Below are 18,014 nucleotides of genomic sequence, written 5' to 3'. Positions count from 1 at the left end.
ATTCAGGGGTACTCGCAAAGGTTTGCTTTCGACCCAATAAAGCTCACACTAGAGCCCTTACAGGGCACTGCAGATTGAACAAACACCTAGCTAGAATGAAACTTTCTGAAACTTCTAGATGCAGGTTCTGCAGTGCAGATGAGGAAACACCTGTATGCATGCTTAGTATTATAAAAGAAGCCCCATCCTCGGGGGACCACTGTTTAAACCTAGGGATGTTAAAGAGCTGGCCCCCTACCTAGTAGCCCGATACTTGACGGATCTGGGCATGGGGGAGGAGATTTAGCAAAATGAGAATTCTTGCCTTCCACACAGTAGCCAGGCTTTAAGACCTGGGCTTGGAGGGCGAGAATTAATTCACGGGCACCCATCACAATAGATCTTCACAAATTGCAGTGACGACAGTAGCGTATATAGCACAGACCCCGGTTCAAAGAACAAGAATAACATATTATTATTATTTACTTTCTTCCTATTTCTAAATTTGGTTTACCATTTGGAAAAATTTATTGCCTTCTGTAAGGTCTACTTTCAAAACTCATTCTTCTCAATCTGTTAATCCCATCTTGTAAATATAATTAATACTACATTAAAACGCTTCACAGAAGTTATGGGAATAAGTTATAAAAAAATGTTTTTTGGTAGTTTTTTAATTTTAAAATTATATACATACAAAAACATCAATTTTGTCAACTAAACATGATTTAACAACTAACGATACATTTAATTCATTTAAATTTTTAAATCTTAAAACATCTTTCAATAATTTGTCACTTTTAGTAGATTGTTCAACCAAATACATAATATTACAATTGTCTAGAAGTCAACAATGTATGTAATATGTGGTATCGAGTATCAAATACAAACAAATCAGGATAATTTTGTAGCTGGTGAAAACACTACATAGGCATTTAACATGACTATTTGTTTGTAGTTTTTTAGTATAATAATACCTCTCCATAAGACATTTAATTGATCTACTAGATCCCGAGATTATATCAACAGTGAAAAGGCAAAATTATTGATGCGCCATTAAGTGAGTTTTGCAGAAGAGTCTGATTTTGTTCAATAAAAATTAGAATTGCCGACCTCGTGGTGTAGTGGTCACCACGTTTATCTACCATGCAAGAAGTCTCGGGTTCGATTCCCGAGATGGTTGACATGAAATATTTATAAGAAAATGTGTTTTTACATTAGAATATTTCATAGTGCCTGGACTAGCACCTGAAGCGTAAGACTGATGATTTAACCGTTAATTAAAAAAAAAAATTGTATGTCGTGTTATCAGCGCTATGATTTTTTAAGGTTTTGTATTTCTGAAATAACTCCGCATGTGACGATAGAGGTTCTTTTCAGGTTATTCTCGATCAGTTCTTCCCATTGGTCCATCCACTTTGCAGTACAATTGAATGCTCCAATTTTTAGCATGCGCAAGAAAACATTTATTGTATTCAATTTTCCCTAGGTCTGAAGTTTCTCGTTTTGTATGATGAAATCCTTTGATTTTATGTACGCCGACATGGAGCATTTTTTACAGTAAATTGCAAAATTTACATCTGATATCCCTAGGTGCTCACATGATGACGCAGCTTAAAATTCTGAGAAAAGTGATGTATACATAACTCTATTTCGGCTATAGTGCAGCATCAGTCACATAAGCTTTGTACTATTGATATGATATTCCACTGCCGATTTATTTGAATTTGACACTAGACACCTTAAAAAATAAAATTTGTAACATAAAATTTTATTTGAGACAAACTTTGAGGCACAACATAAATAAAATCAAAAATCGTATTCCTCCATATTTTTAATGAAGGTAAACGAAAAATCACCACTTGAATTGAGAAGCACTTAAGTCTATTTGATTGATAATAATTGATAGTTAAGAATCAGAAAATACAATTTTCCACAACTACACCTAAAAAACGAAACTAAGCCTTGCATATTACTTTCCATAGATAGGACAGCATGCTACAAACGTTTTTCTACTGAGTCTTAACAGTCAGTATCATTTCTATAAAGTAAAATTTGTTGAACTTAATTGACATTACAGAAATATTAAATGGCCCAATAAGTACCTACGGGGTTTTTAAAATTTGTTATATGTAGTGCAAATTACTTTTCGATGGGGGGAGTAAACCCTCTAAGCCCTTATTTATGTTGTTGGTCACACGAGAAGAAAATGTAAAATACAAATTTTAAAAAAAACTTAGTATAGGGAGAGGTTAAGATGGTAAAATAATGTGCTTTGCTTCAGAAACTGGAAAAAAAAGAAAAAGGGACATTTGAAGGCTCCTAGAACCCCGAACAGATGTTAGCTTCCGACAATTTTGATCTTTATATTAGTAAAAAAATATTGTAAATCAATAAATAAAATGCTTCAAAGTTTGTCTCGAGGCTTACATTATTATAATTAACTTAAGGAATCAAGGTTATGTCAAAATTAAGAAAATAAATATGTACACTAATATGATCAAATTTAATTGCCAAATAATTTCTGTATACAATATAATCCATTAATGGAGATATTTTGGCTCAATGGCAAAGCAGTTGCATACTGTGTATTAAAGCGTATCTAGTATTCAATGTAATTGTGTTTAAACATGAAAGGTAAATCTTACATTCAACTGAATGGAAGATAATTGACAAGAAGTAATTTTTTTTAAATAATTATTTATTTTATCGTAATTCTGACATTACCTAATATCCTTATATTTATTTACATTTTATAAACAATTAAATGGATATCTATGTATGAATATAAAATTATGTACAAACCTTCATATCCCTTATTAGCTAACAACAGTAAGTAAGTCATTTTTGCTCTTCTTACAGGTGATGAAAAACAGCTATTTTATTGAATTGTAGAGGAATAATTAGACTAAGAGTTTTTAATAGGCGACAGTTTATGGATTGACATTTCATTTTCATATATTTATATGCGTAATTTAGTTGAGTTTTCAATAAAGTAAGCAGTTTTTTTTATTGTCCTGTAAAAATAACAAAAATGACTAACGCGTCACGTTAGCTAAAGGACGATATGTTTAATAAAGGAAGAAGAGGGTTGATTTTGATATTAGTATAGAATTTTTTTAATATTGAGAAACTCAGCAGATTGGAAAATCATTTCATACATCAAACTTCTTAGATTTTCAGTCGTTCAGATGAACAGTAAGTTTTTCTGAGTACCGTGTTGTTCGCATTCTTTTGCGACGTTAATCTGGGTTGAACACCAACCATGTAACATCAGAAAAGATTGTGAATGACAGATGATATAATGACCCAGAAAAACTCAGTGTGTTTAATTTTGTCTATTTCAAACAGACAGTAGGGATTTGGACACAGTGTCCGTTCAGTTCATTAGTAAGACATCTCTTAATTACAAGTTTAGAGTTAATGAGAAAGAAACTATTGTAATGGTCACATGAAATCTAATATACCTAATCATTTGCGAATTATATTTTTTAACTGATGTTAGCGTACACTGGCAATATGTACACTTTATTAGTGGAACATTTGGAATATTTTCAAAAAGACCAAAGTAACATCACTATTATATTACATGTAAATTTTTTTGATAGCTTTTTTCAATTATCTAAGTAGTCAATCAGATAAAAAGATATTTACTACATAAAACTGCTTAAATCCAATTTTTTTAAACCTGTCTTACTAATGAACTGGATGATTGATATTACATAATAGATATTAGATAATATTGATGGCTGCCACTGATATTATGCCTTAGTATTATAAATGCAGCTACGCAACTTAAGTTGAGGCGAACTATGGAGGATTACAGAGCCATTGCATTTTGGTGAATCTGTACAGGATTTCAGACAAAACAAACACTTTTGATATTTTATTTTTGCTGAATAAAAATGTCCTTTTTATTGCTGCAATTCTTAACAATTCATGAAATAATTATTTTGTTTCCACAACTAATGAATTTTGGCAGAAGTCATTAAAATATTTATTTTTTGGATTTTCTTATCATAAATAAAAAGTAAAAAAATACTTTTATGTGCAAATAATGCTGTTTAATATATTAATTAATCTAAAAAAAAAAGCTTAATACCTTTATATTTTATATGATTATTGCAGATTTTAGGCATAGAAACTTAGGAGGAAATCTACTGAAAAACAAGAATTTGTTACTTAATGACTTCTTGCGCTACACCGATGATATATTCATAAATTATACAAATTAAATTAAATATATTATGGACCGAAAAGGAACACTCCGTATTTCTATAAATCTGTGTGAGTAATGTGTTCGCTTTAACTTACATAGGTTGCGTTATCTATAAACATTAATCACTTCTCAAAATTAATATATTATTAAATATGACAATTATTCAATCTTTTTATTTTATATTTAGCACGAACTAAGACGTACCAGTTATGAATGCCACATACCCAAACATATATAAACATAAATACATACATATTCACAGTACCTAAAAAATGTCTTCTGATTGTCTACAAGCCAGAATAATAATACATTTTTGTGAACACCGTGAAAGGGAAATAATAGCAAAATAAAATTTTGCACAGGCTGACAAGAGGCTGAGATATTGACAATTTATTTAGACTTAATATATGAGAGAGCTAAATAGATCTTTAGCTAACAAAAAATATATTCCTTGTGTAATGGGGCAATGATTTAATTTTTTCAATCTATCGGTGTTAGAACAATGAAGATATTTTAATATTATATTGGTACATAGAAAACCATATGACTCCCCCGAGGGATTTTTGAGATAATATACCAGATAATACTACTTCTATAGGATTTTATACATCATATCATATTATTGCATTTATTACTTTTTAATATTGAACATGCATCAATGTTCATGAGTGTCTCATGTGTGTAATACAAAGAAATGTGTTTACCTTGGAAAAATAAAATCTTTTTATATTTTTAACGAGCAGTTAACTTGTACACCAAACCAGCCTGGAAATGCTAGTTTACATAAGCATTAATCTCCTTTTTTAAGTCCCTAAAAATAGGCCACAGCCGAAACATCCCGCCCGATCCTCGCAAATTACAGCTATTTTTAAAACTATACTTAGAAGTTAACAATATTTTGAATATGTCCAAATGTTCGTAGAACAGTGTGGATTTCACTCCCTAGGGAATTATTAAGATGGACATTTATTGCAACAGAGAGAAAGAAAAATATTTTTACTTAAGGAAAGGATAAAAATAGAAAAGTATTTTCACGCGTTGCTTAATATGTGAAATAATTCAGCCAGACGAATCTCTTCATCAAGTCAATAAAGGTTTCAGCTTTTTTACTTCACAAAAGTGAACAGGAGGAAGAATTGAGGAAATTTAGATGTTCAATCATAGTTATAATGGTGAATGTTAGACAATGTGTAGAGTGGCCACTTAAACCAGCCAACTAGCCGGGTTGCGGTCCCATGGTCTCACGAGACGGACACGGACTCACGGGCCAAAGGTTCAAAATCCCACTCTACCACAACTCGATTTCCATTTTTCCAGCACAAGTTATTTATAACTTTTAGGAAACGGTTTTTTTCTTTAACAACAAAAAAAAATGACAGGTCATAGGCCCTGTAAATGCCCAGATTTCTATATTCCCTTCTCAAAAATGTTATCACTCTCTGTTGCGATAAGTTTCAAACTTAAAAGTTCCCTTTTTTTAGAAGTAAACAATAAAACAACTAATAAAATTAGTCAATAAAAACCTTGAACCTACACGGAGCAAGGTATATAATAATGCAACAACCAAATTCCAAAAAATAAAACAGAAATACATTACAAAACATGAAGATATATTTAGCTTCTAAATAGTTCATAGAATTATAGTAAACATAAACAACTTTCAAGCAAGTAGCAAGGTAGATATATGTACGACTATTTTCGATTACAATTTACTATAAATTATATGTTGTGGAAGAAGAGCAATCATTGAAAATGATTTAATTTTTGTATGGAAAATTCAATCAAGCGAGTCAATTCAATCATTTTATAAACAGATCAGATTAGGTGTGAAAACCAAGGTACTACCATGCGTTTATATCAGTTTATTGAAGGTTTAACAGATTTATTTTATTCATAGCCAAAACTTGATTCGGTTCATTTGTATACAAGGGGAATGTTTCGAGATGATCTGAAATATTTATTACAATAGTAAATGTGACAACAACCAACACTATTTTGAAACAATTTAATTAGCAATCACTTTTACTAAAATATAAAGTGTGTGGTAAACATTTATACACATTCAAACCTGATTAAAAGCTACAAGTGTATTGAAAATTAATTTCACGCCACATTTAATTTATCAACCCTTTTCTTGGCAATGCATTCTATAGCAGCTGGCCCACCACATACCGCATCTGAGGACATAAGTCTTCTCGGCGGTGCCCACATACAAAGAAAAATTGCTCGTTGCCAAACTAGAAAAGCTGCCGAGAGGAGCTCTCTGTAATCTAGTAGCCTTATCATCTTTGTTCTGAAACAAGGTAATCCAGAAGTAGATAATATGAACTGCATTGTATTGGGAAAAGGGGGAAGTGAAGACTTCACTCACTGGAATTAAATTGATTGGACATGATCAATTCGCCGAAACGATTACAAAACTTTTTAAAAGTCTTGAAATTATTTTCGGTAGCCACCAGATCTGTATATCCGACAGGACCAACAGGGCCAAAGATAGTAGCGAGAAGCTCCAGTCAGTAAAAATAAAGAGGGGGAAAGGGACAAGATCGCAGGATGTGTTCAGAAGATTGATTATGATATCTGCAGCAGCACGAAGGGGAATCAACAATATTAAAAACAAATAATTTGTCATTAAATTTACCATGACCTGATAAAAACTGCGTAGTCCAGTGATCGGAGATAACACGAGAAGATTTTAAGCGCTGACGGATTGAAGGAAGAAAAAAAGGCAAACCCCCTTTAGGAAGATTCCAATCGCGATTATGAAGCATCAAGAAGAGCATTTAAAGACTATTTTTTTATAACCGATTGAGACATTCCTTCAATTGGGAATAGACGGACGCCACCAATAACAGAGGAATGCTTTCTTTTTAAGTGGAAATTTGCGGATCATCGCTGTACCTCCAGACCCAAAGGGGACAAGCCCGTTAGAACCGGGAGTGCATCCGTCGAGCATGTCCTATATGTTCTAGCAAGAACCAGGCGAGGTTGCCTTTATTCGCTTAAAATAATTTGCCTGAAATATTGCAACTCACATCGGTGTGCCCAGCAGCCAGCTGCATAGTATACGATGCCTAGGAAAATGAATTTATAATAGACCTTTGATGTTTCAAAAGACAACCCCCTTCAGCCAAGCGTGCAACTTTGTGGAAAGCCATCTTTCCCGAATTCACATCTATCCTAGCATGGTAAGTATAAGACAAATTTCTTTCCAGAATAACACCAACGTTTGAAACCGAATTTGAAGTTCGAATAGAAGTGCCCAGGTATTTGATAGAAGGAGGACACACAAGATTGCCTTTTAGTAGTGAAAATCGGGTTTTTTGAGTAACAATACTTAATTTGTTTAGAATACCCCAATTGCCTTGTAGCGATCAGCAGTCCTGATGACTACGGCCGACCGGTTGGCTACCCCTACCCTATAGGATAAACATGATTTCATTTTTTCTCATGAACTAAAGCACAAGTAAAACCGCATTCATTTAAAACTGCTTTACTTTAATTTTCATTTTTAATTGCATTAACACAATTCATAGTAAACTTTGATCAAAACAAAAAATACACTTTCGTTTGGGATTCTGAAGCCTTTCCAACCATCAAACATGTAAAAAAATATTTTTTCAATCTTTTAAGATAGGAGTTAAACATCAGAACTAATTTTTTTTGGATTAGTATTTGAATGTGTAATTGTTTTCTATAAATCTTATTTGCATCCGAGATAATGTAAAGGTGGCATTATTATTAATTATGACTATTTGTGTCCTTAGGGCAATTCAACATCAAAACTGTGATTAATAAAAAGAACTACATTTAAACTATACAACACAAGAATCCCATTTGGTCCTAACAATAGTATGGAATTATATATAAATAAAACATTTAATAGATAATTTATGTAAACCTTATTTCATTTTGCTGTAAACAATACAAAGAATCTAAGATTCAATAAAAATAATAATACATTTTATATTACATTTGAATATTAATGGTTTATTTCCATTTTCAGCTTCTTCTTAATATGCACATGTTTCGTGGGAATTTGCGATCGGCTGACCATTAATATAATTCTAGATCAAATAGGAGTCCTTTATATATTAAATAAATAAAGCAATAAATAAACAATGACAAAAATTGTTTACCGTTTCATCACTTCCGTCAAATATTGGATTATAATCTTATATTGGTGTTTGAATCACATCAACATAAATGCTATAACTATGACGATAAGTATTACTGACAAAATACCTATGGCCATCCATTGTCTTCGATCTGCAATAGAGAAAATACATATTACAACATGCACTTCGCACAGAAAGATCCAGTTAAAAAGGCAACAAAAGTATGAACACAGTGTGTTAATTTAGTTAGGAATCTGTTTATTCAAGCTAGTTTATTTTGCAATATTTGGTTCTCCTAAAGAGGAACTAAAGAGTTTCAGTCATCTTCATTTTGTGAAGATAATTCAATTCTAAACATAATGTCTTAATAGAAGACCATTTTCACAAAGTGAAATATCTACAAAAAAAAACTAAATGTGTTTTTTGACGGAAATCGATTCTTCTATAGGAGTTTTAGAAAAAACTATATGTGTGAAGTTGCAGCGAGTTGAATAGGATTGGATTAAAATTTAATTTGATGCTAAATTAATTAAAAGTGCTAACATATAAGCAAATAATATTTTACAATACAATATTTTCGTATAATATTATCAATAAAAAAAAAAAAAACAAATTTAGATTTTTTTTTATCAAAGCCAATATGAACATGATCACAATACCAGAGAAAACGTTTAAATCAGACTCCCATTTAGAAAACAGGCGAAGTCACAAATTTCAGTTTTAAGGCAATAAAAAAAAATGATATGGGGAAAAACATTTAAGAACAAAAAAAAACTAATTTCAAACAGAAGGTTGATAAATATGTGTCAAACAACTTATAAATGAAACATATGTACATTGTTATTATTAGAGCACACATAAGAATATGCTTATTTCAAGATTCAAAATAAAATAATGTAAAAATATTTCAGATATAACATACCTATACATAAATATATGTAGGCATATAAAATATAACAAAAAAACGTTATAATAATGTTATATTCTTAACAAAAATCAACTCAAATTCGTCGATGCATTTTGTAGCTGCAAGACTTTTTATGATGTTAGCTATCATATTATGTAAATGTTATCAACTATCAAATATCTAAATTTAGTAAATGGGGTATAAAATTTCAACCATCCATGCGCTCAGTAGCTGCAAGACTTGTTGTAATCTAACTTCTATTTTTATAAATTTGCATTTTATTTAGTTTTTTTTTAAATATCACTTAAACTCTAAACTTCATTGTCAAATAAAATGTTTAAAAATAAAAATGTAAATAGGGGTTAGATTTCTTACTGTCTATGCGCTCTGTAGCTGCAAGACGTGATGTTATCTAGCTTCTATATATCATAATTGTAATATATCATAATTGGAGACGAGGAACTAGAATCCCAACCGTCCATGTGCTCTGTAGCTGCAAGACGTGCTGGGATTTCCAAACATTATTATTATACATTCCTATCACAAAATGTGCGAATACATCGTTTTTGTGATAGTTTGGATTTCTTAATGAATGGTTCCATTTATTCCATATTATTGATTTCCAGTACATGAGTTAAGATGTAGAATTTCTATACAACAGTATTTCCGTTTTTATTAAAATCCTAGTAGTTAATTCTTAATCATAAAAAACCTTCTACTGAAAATTAAATTTTTTGTAGATATTTCGCTTTGTGAAAATGGTCCTCAATTGTCAAACATTATGTCAGGATACTTCAAGCATTATTCTGGAATGTAATAGATGCTGAAATGCTGTCCAAACGCTGCTAAGAAGCACTGTTTACACATGGAAAAACACTGCCAGTATCTAAGTAATGAGCCAACAAAACTCTTTAGAATATTTTCTGAACAAGGAAAGTTCATATATATTTTGTTGTGTTTATCGGTACAGAAATTGTATGCATGAAATGTAGAATAAAGCTTTAATTGATGCAAGCAATGCAGTTTTGATGTCAATTATTTTATATCTTTTTAAAATCGTGTTTTTATTTTACATAATGGAAAAAAACAAAGCATATCTGAAAAACAAATATTTTATGAATTTGTAATATTTTAAACTAATGATTAAAAAATATATATCATAAAATAAATTTGCCACTTCAATTTATTCAGCTTGTTAAGTTCGAACTGTTTTTTTAAAATTTTTGTTTTTATTCCCAAATAATAATTCTTATCCGTCGCATTAGGCACCGAGAATTATTCAAAAAATTATTCACAGAAGTTTTTTTACTATTTAAAATGAATGATTTGTATACCTTGCGATGGTAGCAGTTCCTATTTTGCTTGCTTTTTTATTAGTTAAAAATTTACTGAACTTTAAATAATGACAATAAAATAAAATAACTCCTTAATATAAAATATACGGAAAAGACTAGCAATTAAAGACAGACCAATAATATATAAAGACCAATACGCAACAATTATATGAAGCAAATTATGTTCATCGCAATATTTTATAAAACGTTTATTATCAAAGACGAGTACGCTTTGATGAGAAAAATTACTGTTGTTTATAGTTCTTGAGTACACGGAGGAGAATAATATGTACAGATTTAGGGTCATATGATAAGTTAAGCCTTGACTAGAAAAATATTTTATTTGGGGCAAAATTAAATAACCAGTAAAAAAACTTGTCACCTTGGTCAAAAAAAAACTATTTATTTATCCTTTCTGAAGAACACGATTGCGAAAATCTTTCAAAACATTATTAATGTTCGGAACCTTATGGTGAAGATAACATAAATGTAATTGACAGTGCAAAAAAGAATAAACTTAATTTTATCTCATTTCCAACGGCTCAATATTCATTTTCCACATATTTTGTAAAAATAAAAATGTTGTTTGCTTTCAATGGTTGTCAAACAATCGAATGACGAAGAGTGATACTGGCAAAAAACAGAATTGGCGCTATATCTTGCCGAGGCCAGGTAGTTATCACACAACCCTAGATAATATATAAATCTACATAAAAGAACAAGATAAAAACATGGACAGGGTCATATTTCATTACTTCTTACCTGATAAGTGTCCAACTATTAAAAATGTAACGCAATGCAATTAAAAATCATTATCTAACTTCGCACCGCACAGAAAACAAGTAACAAAATGGTAAATACAATAAATACCTGAATTTCAGAATCGCGAAATATAAAAAATGGTATACATGTATTTTAAAACAAAAAAAAATGCAAATGAATTATATTACGTATATAATCATCTATTTGATAACACAAAATAAAAATACTGAATATGTATGCGAAATTATGCTGAAAATGAACATATTTTTTCTTACCATTCGACATATGGAGAACTTTCGCAACTTTCTTCATTGTAGAATCTAATTTAGAATCAGTATTTTCTAGCTCACTATTGAAGTCATCCAGCATACTGTAAAAATATGAATAAAACAAACCACATTATAACATATTTGGGGGGGACTGATGTTTTATAGAATACTTGTTCGAACAGCATTCTACAACTAGTCTATAGTTATATACCCTGCTACGAATTCGTAAGTGTGAAAATACTATAGTCAATTGAGTGAATCACAAACATATACTAATGAAATGTTTTTCAATGTTCGGGTAATATTGACTCCATTTAAGCAAACCTAATGATGCAATTTTGCGTTTTCCAGTAAATGAATAAAGAGTTTTTATTTATTTATTGAGTTGGCATTTATTTTGTACTCCACCATATAATTGTAATATGTTTTTAATTGATTTTACAAATACAGAGAAATAAAATATGTACCTCAGAAGATAAAACACGGGAGTCCACTTTTTGCCATTTTGAAGTCAAAAATACAGAAATTATTGCAATAAGCTATTTTATATGTGAATAAAACACCAAAGTCCACTTTCATTATAAAAATGTTTTTTTAAAGTTGAAATAAAAATCTGAAGTCTACTTTTTTTTAATGCAAAAAAGATCAGCAATCTAAGACTCACTATTTAATATGTACTATTATTTTTTTAAAAAACATTCTTTTATATTGAAAGTTCTTTAAAGGTTGAAATTATCTTATTCGGTTCAAAAGTTATGATGTTTTGGAAATTGAACAATCACTTTCACGAACATTTCGTTCAATGTGACTCCTTTGGTTTATCCTTTAAGGTACAGATTTGTAATCAGAATAAAGCTGTATATAAGTACATATTTTTACAAGGTCTTGCTTAAAAAAACAATTAGTAAATCTAAACATAGAACATAACTTATTATCATTTATGACCTGAATTTTTAGTATTTTTAAATCTAGGTAGTTGAATCTACATATTTACAAGTCTTCTTTTTAGTTAAGCACATTTTAGGGTAGTATATTTTAGGGGAGGGGTTATGAATAGTTACTGGCTGGTTTAAGTGATCGCTTTATAGAGTGTAACATTTACCATTCTGTATATATTTGAGCTTCCATAACTGGAAGCTTTAGTGATGGGTTAAGATTCAACTAATTATTTGACTTCAAGTAAGTTAAATTAAAAATCCAGAATAAGGATATCGAGTGGAGATAATAGTTGAAGCGTTCGCCTACCATGCTTGAGGTCCCGGGTTCGATTCCTGGGAAGGTCGACATGAAATATTGGCTAAAAAGGCTGTTCTGCGCTGCAACATTTCATATTCCTGGAATGACACCTGAAGCACAAGGCCAATGACCTTACTTTCAAATAACAGTTTATCGATACACAATGCATTTAATGTACTAATGCAGTACCCTATGCACCATCAGATGAGGACGGGGTATGATGACGAAAGTAAAGTACTTACACTGCTTGTTCATCCAGCTCTACCCCGATTTGGCGGGACACAGTTTTCAATGAGCCAATGGAGTGGCTGATGACATTGAGCTGCTCATCCTGGGAGTCTAGCATCCTCTGCTGGACAGCTGAGTTATCAGCCAAGAAGTTTTCGTCGTATCGGCTTGGACTGTCAGTCTGGTTCTGCAGTTTGGAGTACTTGGTGGTTGAGTGACGTGGAGGAACACTGCCAGGTCCTTCCGCCAACCTCACACGTTCCTTCCCTCTATTAATGTTCATCTTGTCTTTCATATCCTGTTGATCGTACATATTGGTTGGTTGGCGCATGATTATTACTCACTTGTATCAAAAACGCACAGTAAAATAACTAAATAATCAGTACGCAAACTGAAATGCAAATTAATTTACCTTTACTTCCAAACGGGTATTTTCAATAAAGTATCGCCTACTACTTGATTCTTTATTGTCAATCTTGAATTTAGACGGATTCTTTTCGACAATACTTGTTTATATGTTAAGGTCAAACTTAAGGAATATTAAGATACACACAAAAAGAATATTGATAAGTAATCACTTGGTAATTAGTACAAGAGGCACTACAAAGGTCGCATACACAAATGCAAAATGTCCCTCCACTACAAAAAATATGTTTGTACCACTTTGAACGCTTTGTCCTACTTGAGTCTCGCGCAGTATAGCGTACATCTAAAACATCAAACACACATACATTCAGCGGATGAGTGGACCAACAGACACGGGTGTATTTTAATACTTTTTGTGAATAGATGCAACATTTGTGTTTTGCGTGTGGTGTGCGGGTTTGTGCGTTGCGTTGCTTGTTGCGTATATGGGGTGTATCATACATGACCGCAACCCCCAGATCGCAGTCATTCATTTTGCATTAGTCACAGCTCACCTCATTTGAGGTGTTACATTTCAATACCTCAATTCAATATTTGAAGAGCTCATACAAACTCACTCTAAAATCATGTCCCACTGAACACTTGATACAGCATAAAATATACTAACTAAGCTGCAAGAGCTGAACCCTTATTCTGTCACTGATTCGTTTCGTTAGTTCATTTGTATTGTATTAAGCTGGAACGAGAATGAAATACAATTTTGATCAAGTTAAAGTGAGATGGATAATATGAGATACAAACAAATTTACAAAATAATTAGAATGTGAATAAATGCATTGCTGTTACAGGAATGTGGGTTAGTAGTAAAAGTAGAGAATTGTGTAGCATTATAAAGGATATTGATAGTGTCTTCTAGGTCCTCGAGATCCCACTCGATGCTGCGTAAAGCATTCCTGAGTTCGGTAGTGGTCCACTCTGCCTCTGCCCCTGCCGGTCCGGCTGACGCGTCTCCAAGCTCTAACCAGCGCAGGTACAACCCTCGAGTCTTGTTCAGCGCCTTGAACACTTCACTGGAAGCAGAAACAACATCCTCAGCACGCATGACGCTATGACACACGTTTCTACCTCGCGCAATGGAACCTAAATAATCAATACTCACGTAAACAATGCTAGACGATAAGAAATTTATCTAATTCTTATCAATATCGACACATTCCGGTGGGAGGTGTCCATTGTCACAAGAACAATATACAAAGGGGAGCCATTTGCGGTCTATTGCTAAATAAATTATTGAACTTACTCTTTTACTACGAAAAAAGGATCTTCTAAAGTCATGTCAGTGATCAAACGGGCGTAGGCCGAAAGCCTGCGGAATCTGATGCATTTGACGCGATTTTAACATCAAAACGATGCACTGTGAACCAATTGAAGTTTTTTCACTAAGAAATGGTTTACGCTCACCCACCCCGAACAGTTATCGACAGAACATACCTGCACACGAATCAAGAAGAAAAATACCCCACACATTCCATCCCTCCCTCGCACAAGGGTTTGTTTCTGAGATTATCGGTCAGACAGTCTGAGAACCATAACACAATAAGCTGTCAAAAAGTTGTATGCATTAGTACACTCTCTCGTTAATCAACCAAACTAAATAAAATACTTACAAGTTAACGATACACATTCATAGGTTAAATTTGATAAAGCTTCGTAAAAATTCTCATAGATGTCGAACGAAAAATATTTTTTAATTCATTCCCGCTCATTTTTATCAATTCTCACATTGATTCCCCAAACCGATATAATGTTTTGGTATTAGGGCAAACAAGATATTGAAGAACACCTTTTGGAGATCAAAAAAACAATTAAAAATCACAATCATCTTACAGACTATCAAATAAAATAAAATATAGAAATATTAGTACATTACAACTGAGATGAAAAACATTTTATAAAACGGAAAATAGAAATATAGGCATTTACAGGCTTAATGACCTGTCATTGGCTGGTATAAGTGGCCACTTTACCCACTGTGTAACATTCGCTATTCTGCCTATGTTCGTACGTCTTCGTCTTTATGTGCCATATCAGGTCCCCCGACGCGTCGTTAGCGGTCACTCTAAAGTAGGCATTCCGGTCCTGCGCCAACTGGAACTGCTCCTCATGTTCCTCAGACAGGACATCTTTCGCTTTCCAACTCCACGCTTTCCCTCGATCTTCCCTATCATGTTTAGCTATGGACGCGCATATTTACTTCCGCATCTATATTCCTTAAATTATTCCATCTGTTGATCTTTGTGAAGTTAGAAGAACGGAAGAATTGGAGGAATATAGATGTTCAAACATAGACAGAATGGTGAATACACAGTGTGTAAAGTGGCCGCTAAAACCAGCCAATGACAGGTCATATTAGCGTCTTTGAGAAGTTCTACGTCTCTGTTGGTGTATATTAATATTGTAATATATTAAGAATCCGGTTTATGTCTACAAAAATTTGGACAAACTAAAAATATTGCTGATAATTTTTTTTTATTTTAAAGTTCTTTCAATCGGGAACTTTTTTTAAAATTGTGTACAGTAACTATTGAGTCTTTTTATTCAATATTTTGGTGACATGATGAAGTATGTACGTATTAACATATTACAACAGACATGAAGAACATTTAAGCAAAGGTAATATAGAAGTCTAGGCATCTACAGGGCTTATGACCTGTCAATGGCTGGTGTAAGTGGCCACTTTACACACTGTGTAACATTCACCATTCTGCCTATATTAGAACATCTGTATTCCTTCAATGCTTTCATCTGTTGATGTTTGTGAAGTTAAAGAGCTGAAACCTTTATTTATGCGGGTGAGATTCATCCAATTGAATCATTTCACCTACATACTAGGCAACGCATGAAAATATTATTTTTTCAATTTCTATACTTCTTTATGGACCAGGTAATTTATCAACAATATTTTGAGTTTGTCCAAATTTTTGTAGACAAGAACTGGATTCAAAATTCGCTTAAATGTTCTTCATGTCTGTTGTAATATGTTAATATAAACAGCTCCCCAGGGAGTTGAATCCAGTTCTTGTCTACAAAAATTTGGACAAACTCAAAATATTTATGTACGTATGTTATGCGTAAAGGCGATATTCCTCGCTAGCGATAGACTCGTCATCTCGTAATTTGTCAGGGGCAGAGTAATTTGTTTCGACCTAGGAGGCTGATTAACGATTACTGACTCATGTCCTAACATTACATCACGATTGACAGCATCCTTGATAAAATAATCTCATCACCAATATAAATATTATATATAACGCGGACACTTTTATTTCCGGTACATTTATTATTCTTTTTATCTTTCCTCTCCCCGATGGAGGTTGGAAATCATTGCAGCAATTCTTACTTTTTTGGCAGCAGCCCTGAACGAAGACTGAGTGCTGCAATGGAACCAGGCATGCAAGATCTTTAGCCAAGAGATGCGTCTTCTGCCTGCTCTGCGTCCTACTTCAATCCTTCCCTGGAAAATGACTTGTAAAATGTTATATTTTTCCTCACATTCCTAAAGTACTGAAGTTTTTTTTTTGTAGTTTCTTTTTAGTACCTCTTTATCTTTTTTCACCCGTCGGCGTCAGAGAACATCATCGTTTTGGACTCATGTCCACCCAAGAGATTTTTAATATCCTCCTGTAGCACCAAATTTCAAAGGCTTCAAACTTCTTTGAAATGGCTCGGGGGAGCGTCCACGTTTTGATGCTGTAAAAAAGTACCTACCGAGAAGACGCAACATCATACGAACATAGTTATGCAGAAAGCAGCTAGTGCACAATTTTGAAAAAATGCGATATTGGTGTTATCGGATGCAGCAAGGTCAATTCTAAGTTTTAATAAAAACAGTCAGGCCGCTTTCATACAAAAAACTGTAATAATAACCTTTTAAAAATAGTGCCGATCACAAAAACGGCATTTCTCAATTTGCAAAAAACACCCACAGCACCAGAAAAATCTTACGGTAATTGAAAAGTTATTAAAACTGGTAAATACGTAATTAGATTCTTCTTAATAATATTTTTAAAAAAACAATGTAATAATTGTTTATCATTTGTCAAAGTCAAAAACATTCCAACTGTTGTGTAGATTTGATTATTCACTATTTTTACAAATGTGCTATTATCTCAGTTTCACTTTTCTATGGCTGGCTGCTTTCTGTATAACTACGTTCATACAATGGCCGTTTTTTGGTATGAATTAAAGTCTTTACCGCAAAGAAGGTCACGCATCCTGAAAAAACAGTCTCCTGCCATTTCTGTTCTGACTTTGATATCTTGTGAGTGATATTCAGCCAGCATCCTAAATATTCATATTGATGGACTTGCTCTTTAATTTTTAAAGCCATTGAGTAATTTTGTGGCTTTTTCCGAATAACCATGCTTTGGTATTATAAATATTAATTTCTAACCCTTTATTCAAACTAGCCTTGTGTACTTTGTCCAAAAATACCAGCAGGTTTTCCATACTAAACGAGTGTGCGAGGACAGTATCATCCGCGTATCGAATTTTGTTTATAATTTGTCCATTTATGCAAATGCCGTCGGTTAGTTCACT

The 18,014-nt window shown here is 32.5% G+C and overlaps 1 protein-coding gene across 4 annotated transcripts; it reads right to left on the bottom strand.

Moving 5' to 3' along the window:
* Positions 1 to 639: 639 nt before the first annotated feature.
* On the bottom strand, positions 640 to 14,996 carry Syx6 (Syntaxin 6). Of its 4 annotated transcripts, none has more exons than XR_015822323.1 (7): positions 14,716 to 14,877; positions 14,317 to 14,485; positions 13,462 to 13,557; positions 13,064 to 13,347; positions 11,592 to 11,686; positions 8,335 to 8,464; positions 640 to 1,717 (listed from the first exon to the last, which is right to left on the bottom strand). XR_015822323.1 is itself a non-coding variant. In XM_088226475.1 (6 exons), exons 1-6 carry the CDS (start codon positions 14,945 to 14,947, stop codon positions 8,388 to 8,390), a joined length of 735 nt encoding a protein of 244 aa, XP_088082601.1. In that variant the 5' UTR covers positions 14,948 to 14,996; the 3' UTR covers positions 4,917 to 8,387. The 4 variants fall into 4 exon arrangements, 2 of the variants coding, with proteins under 2 accessions (XP_088082601.1, XP_088082600.1); XR_015822322.1 differs by lacking the exon at positions 640 to 1,717 and adding an exon at positions 4,917 to 6,488; XM_088226475.1 differs by lacking the exons at positions 640 to 1,717; positions 14,716 to 14,877 and adding an exon at positions 14,934 to 14,996 and having other exon boundaries at positions 4,917 to 8,464.
* Between the last annotated feature and the right edge of the window lie 3,018 nt (positions 14,997 to 18,014).

Source organism: Micrasema longulum, unplaced genomic scaffold (assembly GCF_059751315.1).
Source record: "Micrasema longulum isolate JH-2025_06_02 unplaced genomic scaffold, ASM5975131v1 h1tg000435l, whole genome shotgun sequence".
Taxonomy (NCBI): Eukaryota; Metazoa; Arthropoda; class Insecta; order Trichoptera; family Brachycentridae; genus Micrasema; species Micrasema longulum.
This window is presented reverse-complemented; position numbering and strand designations above follow the sequence as displayed.